The sequence below is a fragment of the Nannobrachium achirus genome, assembly GCF_963921795.1.
Source record: "Nannobrachium achirus genome assembly, chromosome: 15".
In the NCBI taxonomy this organism is placed as follows: domain Eukaryota; kingdom Metazoa; phylum Chordata; class Actinopteri; order Myctophiformes; family Myctophidae; genus Nannobrachium; species Nannobrachium achirus.
This window is the reverse complement of record NC_137822.1, coordinates 35,882,840-35,895,329: the sequence shown is the minus strand read 5'-3', so window position 1 is coordinate 35,895,329 and position 12,490 is coordinate 35,882,840. Positions and strand designations below refer to the sequence as shown.

Here is a 12,490-nt window from a genome sequence, read left to right as displayed (position 1 = left end):
AGTTGAAAATGTTACATACAGGCTACACAGTAAAATCATCAGGGTGACTTGTCTTTAACTCAGACTTGTACACTATGGGTCCATTTGGTTACCGCTGTCATTTTTGGGTGTGGGACCCATGCCATGGAGATTTGAGTTCGATAATATCTTTTTGTATTTGTCCCATTCCTAAGACAAAAATGTGATTATCGTGCCTTTACACCTCATTGATTCTCCCATCCGGAATCAATGGGTACATTTATTGTAATCGATTTGTGAGCGGTGGTAAACCGCTCCTATACGTGGCTGTGTGTGTGTCTGTAGCCTTTTTCCTCAGCGTTTTGCCATAGCAAAATGTGTGTACGTAGCATCATGTTTGTCTAGTGATGTCATATGTCGTATGTCTGTAGCCTTTTTCCTCAGCGTTTTGCCATAGCAAAACGTGTGTGTGTAGCATGTAGCATACCCTGTACATCCTAGACTCAAATCCGAGTCTGATGATGTTATGCAAGCACGACCACCGCTCACTTCACATTAGGTGTGATTTTTTGTTTTAGGAATGCGACAAAACCCCAAAAATATTATTGAACTCAAGTCTCCATGCCATGAGTAATCAACAGAAAAAAGTTTTTGTGGGAGTGAACTACTCCTTTAACACAAAAGAAGAAAAGAAAAAAGATAGAAACAGGTTGCCATGACGCCCAAAACTCACCAATCACAGCGCGTGTGTCCCTCCGAGACATGGGACGCAGACTCTCCCTCCATTGGCTGTTTTGGGGTCGAGCGAGAGAGAGAGACTCTGGACAGCTCCCGTCTGCTTTCACACAGTCAGTGTAATCCGGAGCCCGGAGGAGGAGAGAGAGAAAGAGCTCGGCACAGGCAGGAGGCAGCGACATGGAGGAGAAGAAGAAGCCACCGCCACAGCACAGCAGGAGGAGGCCCGCATGAGCGAGATAACAAGAACACATTCTGACTGCTGGGGGGAGAAGAAGGGAACACAACAACAACAACAACAGCAACACGGAGGAGGAGGAGTGGGACCAAAACAAACGGAGGGAACGCGAAGGAAGAAGGAGAAAACGAAGGAGAACCGGGGGATTTTAATACGAGAAGGAGGAGTAGTGGAGCGGTGGTCCGGGGGAGCGCAGCAGCACATCAGGAGCGGCGGAGGAGAGCAGAGAAAGGTGGGGAGGGTGGTGGTGGTGGTGGTGGTACCGTGTTGTGGTGGAGGTGGTGGAGGTGGTGGCGGGGGGAGAAAGAAGAAAAGATAGGCTAAAAAGAGGAGAGAAAAGAGAGGAATTCCGTCTTCCTTTCCCCCTTGGATGTGGACTATTATGACTTGATGAATGAAGACTGCCTACACTAACGCTTATAGATGCCTGGCCAAGGATCTGGACGCTTACGCCACCATGAACAGCACGGAGATGACAATGGACAGCCTGCACGGCGGCGTCGGCGGCGGCGGGGTGACCGTGATGGGCTCCTCCGTGCAGACGCTCCATGATGCGGAGCTGATGGGCGGCCACAGCCCCCACCTGGTCCGCATCATGGACGCCGCTGCGGCCGCGTCGGAGGGTGGCGGATCGTCAGGGGGGCGCGGCGGCTCTGGAGGCTCCGGATCCGGGGCAGGCTCCGCCGCGTCCTCCGCCCTGCGGCTGCACCAGGACCTGGCCCGCTCGGCCATGGCCATGTCGATCCTCGGGGGGGACCACCACACCGGGGGTACGGGGGACTACCATCACTCCCTGCCGCTGCATCACGCCATGTCCTGCGGCGGCAGCGACGCGTCCCCGCCGCCGGGCATGGGGGGCATGAGCGGCACCTACACCACGCTGACGCCGCTGCAGCCTCTGCCCCCCATCTCCACGGTGTCGGACAAGTTCCACCACCACCACCCGCACCACCACCACCACCCCCATGCACACCACCACCACGCAGCGCACCAGCGGCTCTCCGGGAACGTGAGCGGCAGCTTCACGCTCATGCGGGACGTGGAGACGCGCGGGCTGCCCACCATGAACAACCTGTACGGCCCCGTGTACTCCTCCTCCCACAAGGAGCACGGCATGTCCGGCATGGGCCAGAGCCTGTCCCCGCTGGCCAGCAGCCCCGTGGGGCTGGGCTCCAACGGGCTGAGCTCCCTCCACAACGCCCAGCAGGGGCTCCACAACTACGGCTCCACGACCACGGCGCACGGCGGCGGCACCGTGGCCGGGGCGCACGACAAGATGCTGGCCGCGGCGGCGGCGGCAGCGGCGGCCGCCAACTTCGACCACATGCTGGGCCGAGGAGGGGAGCACCACCACCACCAGCACCGGGGCCTCGGCGGCCCCGCGGCCGGCATGATGCCGCACCTGAACGGCCTCCACCACGTCCCGGGGCACCCGGCGTCGGTGGCCCCCATGAACCACCACCACCACGGCCACCACCACCACCCCCACCTGCAGTCTCCGTCCTCCCACGGGCCCGTGTTGGCTTCGTCCACGCGCGACAGACCGCCCTCCTCCTCCTCGGGCTCTGTGCCGGCGGGGAACGGCGGCTCCTCTTCGGGTCAGCTGGAGGAGATCAACACCAAGGAGGTGGCGCAGCGCATCACCGCCGAGCTGAAGCGCTACAGCATCCCGCAGGCCATCTTCGCCCAGCGGGTGCTGTGCCGCTCCCAGGGCACCCTGTCCGACCTGCTGCGGAACCCCAAGCCGTGGAGTAAACTGAAATCTGGCCGCGAGACCTTCAGGAGGATGTGGAAGTGGCTGCAGGAGCCCGAGTTCCAGAGGATGTCCGCCCTGAGGCTGGCAGGTGAGAGCGAGGCGGCGTGGAGAGCTGGTGTTTTGATTCAGCTTTGTTGTGTTTGTTGTTTAGAGCAGTGGTTCTCAACCTTTTCAGGCTGGGACGGTGTGACCCCCAAAATAATCATTTTAACTGGGGAGTGGGGACCCCCCCACCCTGACAACCGCTAAGAGTTGAGGCATTACATTTGTAGGCTATAACATGGTTCTATTGTGAAAATAGCAGATCTACATGCTCACAACGCCTTCTGCCTTTACTTGACAATTTGACCAATGTTTAATTTGCCATTTTAGAGGTAGGCCTATTAAAACGTCCTTCAAATTGTCACTTTAGAAATGTGCATATACTCTCTATACACAATGTTGCACATTAAGCTAATCATCTGGGGACCCACCAAAATAATTGGGGGACCCCCCACCCACAGGTTGAGAACCACTGGTTTAGAGGTTGCAACACATTGAACACCTCAGGGTAAATGTCTAAATGCAGGCTAATTAAATGGACACTGTGGTCCATTTGGTTACATTTGTATACTACACTCAGACAGAGAATACTCAGAATAGGATAAGTTACTGGGGATTTTAAGAGATGGAATTTGGTTTTGCCTAAATCAGAATACCTAGTCGTCCTGAAATAAATCTAAAATGTGACAGTGGTCGGTAGAAAAATGATATTGGTCCTAATTGTTGCTATATTTGTGACGGAAGACTTTTGCCTTTTTTGAAAATATATAATGAGATCAAAAGTCAAATCAAATACAAAATAGTGTAAAAATCAAAACAAAAATCATCAAGTGTCCCCGCGTATAATGGCTGTAGGCTACTCTAACTGTAACTGAATGAAATGTAGGTCTGCTTGGAATTACAGTATTATGATCGCCATTATTGATCAATAACAAAGCGATCGATAGGAAATGACAAGGTCATGGGATTTCCCTTCGCCGCTCTGTCACTCAATTCCGTTGTGTAATAACAACCCACATTTGATTGCTGCTATAGGCTTGTAAAAACACCTTACACAATGAAGGAATAACGCTATTCCTTTACATTTCAACCTATTACAACGGTATTACTATTTAGGATTATGTAAAGCAGTATTTATTAGTCTAATTAGTACACTTAATTTAGGAAAACAATTGATTATTACAATTATTATAATTGTTATTAGCCTATTATTCGTATTCTTATTATCGTTATCATTATTATTAGCCTATTATTTTTTATGATTATTATGTATTATTATTAATATTATTAATATTATTTGGCATATTATTGAGGCTGTTCTGTAAACCTGTGATAATAAGTTGTCAGTTGTAGTTGTTTTTGTGGGCAGTATGCTTAGGTTGATGATAGGCCTAATCAACCGTTGATTTATAATCTCCAAAATTAAAAGGCACATTTTGAGTGGCATTATAGGGCCTTTACTGTTGTGTAAAGGGGGGGTTGAACAGTGTGTGTGTGTGTGTGTGTGTGTGTGTGTGTGTGTGTGTGTGTGTGTGTGTGTGTGTGTGTGTGTGTGTGTGTGTGCGTGCTTGTGTGAGGGGAAAAGGGTGGGGGGATGGATGGAGTTTAAGGTGTCGTTGATTGGGATAAGCCTGAAGCAATCAGAGGGGGCTGAGAGACGCGTTGAAGACGGGGGATAAATGGGTCTGTCGGGGTTCAACCAGTGGGGCTGGTGCCCCCTCTAGCGAGGACCCTGAGTGTCTGTCTGACTGACTGTCCCCCCCCTCCTCAACCTCCCTATTGTTCCCCCACAACACAAGGGAAAGCAGAGGAGAGAGAAAATATAGAAAAACAATCTCCTGATAAATCTCAGTTATGACAGGTTGTTAGCTTATTATGTATAGGCCTAGATATGTATTTTCTTTGTGTGAAAACAATAGCCTGCTGCTGCTGTGCAAAGGAGCACGTACAATTAAGGTTAAGAGGAACTGTAACTTAAAATGACAAACAACAAATAAATAGGATATAAGAATAGAAATATGAAAGATGTCAATAAACAATAGCTATGAAATAGGATGATATTAATGCACGGTGACTATTAGGCTATAACTATACTCTCCTGGATAAATTATAGCCTAATTAAGTCTTGCAAACAATTACTAATTATGATGTCACATGGGATTGTTCACATTACAAATTAGGCCTATATAGATAGATAGGCCTGACGAATATGCTATTATATAAGCTGACAGACTGACTGAAGTTAATTGGCAACGATTATCATTGTTCTTTGTGTGACATTGTTATAGGCCCGCACTGTCAGTTCAAGCACTTTGTCTTATGGAGAACAATAAATCCATTATTCTGTTTGTGATCGGTGACATTTGAACATATATAGGTTAATGGCAAATTAGACTTCTTAACACGATATGGAAGGGAGGGGGAGGATGGCCAGTGTGTGTGTGTGTGTGTGTGTGTGTGTGTGTGTGTGTGTGTGTGTGTGTGTGTGTGTGTGCGTGTGCGTGTGCGCGCGTGTGTGTGTGTGTGTGTGTGATCCATGCTCCCTTGTGTGTTGTATAATGTCAGGCCAAGGCCTCTGGTTGTAGGCACATGAAGGCACACTCACACTAGAATCGAACCTCAGCGCTATAATTTAACTTCTAAATGTAACTCCATTTGGTTACACAGACACTCAGAGTCACAAATGGGTGATTGAACACCAACATCACAGATTATCTTTTGCGTATCGCTATTTAATTCCCCTGTGCTTCATTATGTGTTTAAATACTCTTCTCAGCATGTGCTTTGGTCAGATAGCTCTGCGTTCCTGGCTGTATTACAGTATTTTTTGGGGTGTATTTTTATAGTCCCAGAATATTGGCCAGATACTGTGTTTTGATTGATCTAGAGTATGGATGGGACGATGATCGTTTATTGTGATAAAAATCACTCACGACTCACGAGTCACAACAATCGTATCGTGGAGATTTAAATTTATCGTGACATTATCCACCGTTATGCACTGGGATCAATTCACCTTTTATTTGCAGAGCTGCATATTCGGTACCATTTAAACGGACCTGGTAATAACGTACTTGATACAGTCTTTTGTTCCTCACTCTAGCAAACCTCTTTGGCAAAGAAATAGCAGATCTACAAGCTCACAACGAGTCGCAAGTTTTGTGCTTATAGATCTGCTATTGGCAACCGTTCCGCCCCCCAGATAATTGATGTTGGGGATATTTTTTTTTTGTTCAAGGTTTCTTTATTATTTTTACAACTTGTATATATGAATTCACAAAAACTTACAAAAGATGATGTATTTTACCCCCCCCCCCCCCACCCCCCCCAAAGTTCCTGCTCCGAAAGAGCCACAACCCTGGTGATGTTGGGGATATTTTGATTGTCGCCATGATATTGTAAATCGCAATTGTTTTGGTCACAATAATCGTGACATGACATATTCATATCGTCCCATTCCTATTACATGGTGGTGGGATATGTTTGGGGGGATTTTATAGGCCCAGAATCTAGGCCAGATCCTGTGTTTTGATTGATCTAGAGCAGTGGTTCCCACACTTTCTTAGTTCGAGAACCATACTTGTGATTTAAAACGTGTGCAACAAGGGGAGAAAAAAATGAATGATCAAAGAATAGCAGCAGTATTCAAAAACAGTTTGATCCTATAGCATGCAAGTTGCATGAAGGTGCTGTGTGCAAGCTTCTTTCTCCTATATCTGAGGTAACTAATAGGTTCTGTTGGATGAAGTTGTCACTATACTGTATGAAAAACAAGATGGGTATAAGTTGATAGGAGCGAGCATTAGCCAGTGTTCAATTTAACTCAGAGACTGCACAAATGTTTATCGTTATGCAGCTATGAAGAAACATATAGCAAGATTGAAATGACCAAGGAGGAGGGTATTTTCATCCATTGTCTCTTCATATACAGTAATTGGTCCTCACTAATTCTCATGATAAAGTGGTAAAATTTTAGTCTGTGTCTCAGAGGAGGGCTGTGGACTGTTCAGAAACCTTATTTTTATTTCATTTTATTAACGCAAGAACAATGGCTTCCATTATAGCATGCCAACTTCCCAAGTATAGAAAGCCTGCACTTTATATTAGCTTGGATTCACCATCAATGATGTCTGTCACTGGTAGACAGGTTTCTGAACTGTCCACACACACTACAGCCCTCCTCTGAAACACAGACAGAGTAGGAAAAAAATGCACAAGTTTATCATGAGCATTAGTGAGGACCATACAAAGATTGGTTGAAAATGGCTGAAGTTGTCCTTTAAGCAGCTGAGAGTCAGTGCATGGAAGCAGGGGTCATCAACATGTCCGTACATGGACAAATGTCTCCGTGGCAAGATTTAAATATTTTTTTTTACACACATTATAATTTTCTTATTTTCATCATAAGTAAATAATCTGAATGTCAGTCTCCTGGGCTTTCTTCATAATAATATGACAATTATTTACTATGACACTATGGCATATTAGCAGTCCGCTAATGCTAGTGGTTCTCAAATATCTCATTTGCAAGGACCTCCATGACACTGAGAGTGTACGAATGGAAGCAAAATGGACATTTGGTTCCATTTGTACACTTTCAGTGTAACAGACCTGTTATGCTCATTCAGGGCTAGCTCATTGTGTGTTTCTGGTAATATTATTGTCCGCTCATCTTGTGTGTCCATGGCAAAACATTGATTTTGACAAAAATGTCCACCACAAGCCAGCATAGAGATGACCCCTGCATGGAAGGTTTTGTTGTTTGTCGTACAAACGTAGCGTTCCACACACACTGGACTGGTCATTTTAGGTTTAAGGCTATTGAGTCCACAGTCGAATCCAGCACAAGGTTCAATAAACTCTGTTACTGTAAAGGAAAGTACAACTGCTAGGTCGGCATCGCAAGCAAACTAATAGCAAGGACAGTAGAACGGTCAGTGTCCTGGCAATAGCTGTAATGTAGACGGTATAGCATTATTATAATATCTGTAGTCGCCATAACGTGCACCGTGATCAGTCACACAATGATCACAAAATATAACAAATTCTTTCTAGCGTTCCCCACGCAGTCTACAGCTTTATACACAGATGTTTCCAATACTCATTTGCTTGATTACGTGCAGCCGCCTCATTCACACTCACAGTAGCTCAGCAGGGAGAGCAGCTTTCTGGCAATCAGAAGGAGGCCTGATTGAAGTGTTCATTTAAAAGTCGATAAATTAACACAGAGGAATGTATGTCAGCAAGACTAGGATATATATAGGCTGTAGAGAGTTTTACCTTTATTGTTAACCCATTTAGGCCTGAACACAAAATGACGCAATATTTTATGCTTTAAATATAAAAAAATAGCAGATATACAAGCTCACAGCGCGGCACCGAGTGCCGCGCTGCGAGCTTGTAGATCTGCTATTTTTTAAAAATCGTGAAAATTAGAATTTTGACCCGATTCTATAAGTGTCTTTTGAATCCTTCTAATGTTTCTATGTCAGCAATCTGGCCAGCCATCGTCAAAGAAAAGGTCCTTTTCACTTAACTGGAGCTCAGTTAGTCTGTTCTTGAGAGACTACTATGTCAGTGGTTCTCAAACCTTTTTATGTGAAGGACCCCCAAAATGATATGTATTTGGCCACGGACCCCCATTCAACATATTTAGTTCCAGGGACCACCCAGAAGCAAAATTTGAGTTACAAACGTTCGCTTTGAAAATACATATATTCAAAGATTTGCAAAAAATAGCAGATCTACAAGCTCGCAGCGCGGCACCGTGAGCTTGTATATCTGCTATATTTCACTGGTTAAAACATTCAACTAAATGGGTTAAGATTGTGTTGCAGAAAGACATGCCTGGTCTAGGCCTGTCACAATTATTACATAATAATCATCTAATCGCAACTATTTGGCATAATCGCAATTATTTGGGATAATCGCAATTATTTTCTCATAATCGTCATAATCGTTTCCATGTTGAAAAATGTTCATATAGTTTCAAACATTTTCAAAAATAGTGGAAATAGCAGATCTACAAGCTCGCAACGCGTCGCGATGCGACGCGTTGTGAGCTTGTAGATCGGCTATTTCCATTATCAATGTTCTTTTTGAAGTATAAAGTTGTCAAATGTGTAAGTAATTTCTTTGTATATTTAGGTTACGTGTCAGTGTCATATCTGCCATGTGCAACTTCAAAGCCTACTAGACGAACGGAAATGTAGTTGTCAACGACAAAAACACAATTAAATCGCAATTATTTGAGTGACAATATTAATCCTCATGTAAAATGTCATGATCATGACAGTTGACAGCAGTAGGCCTGGCCTCGAGGCAGGACGTCATATCCGAATTTAGATGCAAAAAGGAGTCCATGTATTCCTGTCCATGATAACTCTATTGACACAAACCCCTCTCACCCACCAACGCTTCCTTCAGCAGGCGAGAGGTCTCTTTTAGAGGTCGTTAGAGATTAGAGGTGAATCCTTGCTTTTGTCGACTGTAATGTTCAGACGAGCAGCAGAACATTATTGTACTAAAGTCAAACACTGTTGTTTTTGTTCTTTTAAATGAAGCGTATTTTCTGCAGGCTGCCGTTTCTAAACCTATAGCCATATGATTAAGTTCTGTGTGTGCGCGCGTGCGTGCTTGTGTGAGTGCTTGCGTGTGTGTGTGTGTGTGTGTGTGTGTGTGTGTGTGTGTGTGTGTGTGTGTTCTGCACTACCCCCACCTGAGCTTTCTCTACAGCCGTAATAACATTCCGTCGTACAAATACGATTATGTGTGTTTCATCTCTGCAATAGGAGAGAGACAGAGAGAGAGAGAAAGGGGGCGGGGGTCGCTCTATCCGATTTACTCTCTCGCCCATAGGTTTAGATTGTAGGCGTTTGCCAAGTCACCGTGCCGTCCCCAGGCTGGCTGGCTCACACACAGAATGGTGGCCGTTTACAACTCACTTATACCCCTTTGGTTCTCGACGTCGGATCATCCGGGGATCCCAGGTGGGTCCAGACAGACGGACCCCTTACGGGTCTGTAGCTCTTGAGAGTGTACGTATGAATGGAACCAAACGGGACACTATCATAGTTAAATTAACACCAAACATTTAGTGGTCGCATTTGTGCGCTGAGTTACAGAAACCCGCTGGTATAGGACCCCTGGTGGGCCCCCAGACCAGACGTTGAGAAACAGTGATCTAGAGCTCAGTGGTTCTCAAGCTGGATTTCAGGGACTCTCTAGGTTCCTTTAGGAGGTCTAAATTGACCCTTACAAGTCTGTAACTTTGACAGTGTACAAATGGAACCAAATGGACCCTGTCGGGTCCATTTGGTTCCCTGTCGGGTCCATTTGGTTCCATTTGTACACTGTCAAATATGACATTCAAATGTCATAGCCCCCTTTCCACTGCAAGGTGGAACCAGAACTTTCCAGAACCTGAACCTATATATTTATTTTTTGTTCTGGTTTTGTTTCCATTGCGCACAGCCCGGTTTCAGACAAGGTTCCTGGAATCTTTTTTTCGGTCCTGCTCCTGAGGTAGGCATAGCCCAAATTCTGTAAAGCGCTTTGGATAAAAGCGCTATATAAATGCACCATTTACCATTTACCATTTTAGGTAGAACTAAACTTGAGTTCTGGGAACCTATGGGCGAGGCCAGCAGTGCTGCCTGCTGCTACTCTTTTTGGGACCTTCCCCGTTAGTTCTGGTTTTATGGAAACGTAAGCAGAACTTGGTCCCGGAACTTCACAGGTTCTTGAAAGTTCTTGGTTCTGGAAAGTTCTGGTTCTAGTTCTGGGTTGGCCCTACAGTGGAAAGACGCCTAAAATCTAAGTTTGAGAACCACTGATCTAGCTATACTGTTCATTCAGGCATTCAGTCTCTCTCCCCACCTCTCTCTCTCTCCCTCTCTCTCTTTCTCTTCTCTGCCTCTTTCGTTACTCTCATTTATTGCTGTCTACTTATTTCTCTGTCTCCCTCTGTGTCTCCTTCCCACCCTCCCTCCTCAGTCTCTCCTCCATCTCTCCATCCATCTCTCTCTCTCTCTCTCTCTCTCTCTCTCTCTCTGTCCCAGGGCTTTGGGTTGGGGGTGGGGGTTTTGGCTGTGCGGTGCGGGGCAGGGTGGGGTGTGTGTGTGGGGAGGTGGAGGAGAGGAGGGGGGTGGTATTATGTGATCGGGGCAGGCCGGGGGGAATAGAACACAAGAGCCAAAGCTGCAGCGCGCTGATGAATTATTGATAGGAATCTCTGCATGACCCGCCTCTGTCTCTCTCCCCTCACAGTGGCCGAGTCGCTCGCGGCTTCTTCACCTTGCCCTGGGTTAACCAGGCAAAATCAACAGAGAGAGACACATAGAGAGAGACTATTTACTGACGGTGAATGCACAGTTCTTATGGCTGTTGTACATGCTGGTTTTCAGTGTAAAGCTGCCCTGTGTAGTCATTTCTTTATGCGCCTTTCTAGTTGCACATTAGGCTATGTCATGTTTGTCTTAACACAGAGGAATTTACTGTGTATGTCAGCGAACTCGGATATTTATGTATTGTTTTTGTCTGGTGGAAAATGTGTATGTCCAAAAACGATTTAACATAGTGAAAATAGCCTATCTACAAGCACACAACGCCTCGCGATAACACAGAATAATTTACTGTGTTTGTCAGCAAACTAGGATATATATCGTTTTTGTCTGGTGGAAAATGTGTATGTCCAAAAATGATTTAAAATAGTGAAAATAGCCTATCTACAAGCACACAATGCCTCGCGGTGCGCGGCGTTGTGTGCTTGTAGATAGTCTATTTTCACTATTTTCACTATTTTAAATATAGTTTACATTGCTATGGTAATGTACTGTAAACAACATGTTTGTTATCTAGTGCCAATGAAGCCCATTTAAAATTAATTGAAAGAGAGAGAGGAGACAGAGACAGAGAGAGAGAGACAGAGAGAGAGAGAGAGGGGAATAGAATGAGAGTTGAAAAGAGACAGAGAAAGGGAGAGGTGGAAACAGGATGGGGGAGGAAGGGGCGGGGATGGAGAGAGGGATGGAGACAGCGGAGGGAGAGAGGGAGGGATGGAGGGATGGATGGAGACAGCGGAGGGAGAGAGAGAGGGAGGGAGGGAGGGAGGGAGGGAGGGAGACGGTCGGGGAGACGCGGAATAGGGAGAGATGGAGACAGGAAAAGCAATAGAGGTGGGGGTGAGCGAACCAGTCAGCCATCCACTTGCTTCTGTTGATGACCACGGTGCTATGTGTGTGTGTGTGTGTGTGTGTGTGTGTGTGTGTGTGTGTGTGTGTGTGTGTGTGTGTGTGTGTGTGTGTGTGTGTGTGTGTGTGTGTGTGTGTGTGTGTTGATGTGGATGATACAGCCTAGCACTGTGGTGTTCCTGTAAAAATAAAAGACAACAGTATATGTATGAAAGCAGAGTGACACGCGAGTCACAAATCGGTGCTCGATCGATCGATTGAATACTTTGTTATAGTCAGAAATGTAAACAGCACGTGGTGCAGTGCAACGTTAAGGCGGACTTGTTTCCATTCCTATGTGTTCAGTTCATCAACACAGCATAAAAGATTAACATAATATTAGGCTACATGATGTCATCAACAAATACAAACACTATGTTGAGAGAAAGCAGTGATTCACATGGTTGAATCATCACCGTCAGGGCATTCTGCATTTTAGTGGCAGAGTAGTAGAATGAGGATGTTCTCGTGTTTGTCAATGTTGTTTTTGACAGCAAGTTTTGATTTAGTTTTAGTCATAGTCTTTTGAAA

The 12,490-nt window shown here is 45.7% G+C and overlaps 1 protein-coding gene across 1 annotated transcript in view; it reads left to right on the top strand.

Moving 5' to 3' along the window:
• The first annotated feature begins 542 nt into the window (after window positions 1-542).
• Window positions 543-12,490, top strand: part of LOC308299211 (one cut domain family member 2-like) — a 59,414-nt gene continuing 47,466 nt past the window's right edge. Inside the window, exon 1 of the mRNA XM_080742939.1 lies at window positions 543-2,775. Within this exon, the coding sequence (XP_080599065.1) occupies window positions 1,326-2,775 (1,450 nt within the window). The 5' untranslated portion in view covers window positions 543-1,325. The remainder of the gene's footprint in view (window positions 2,776-12,490) is intronic.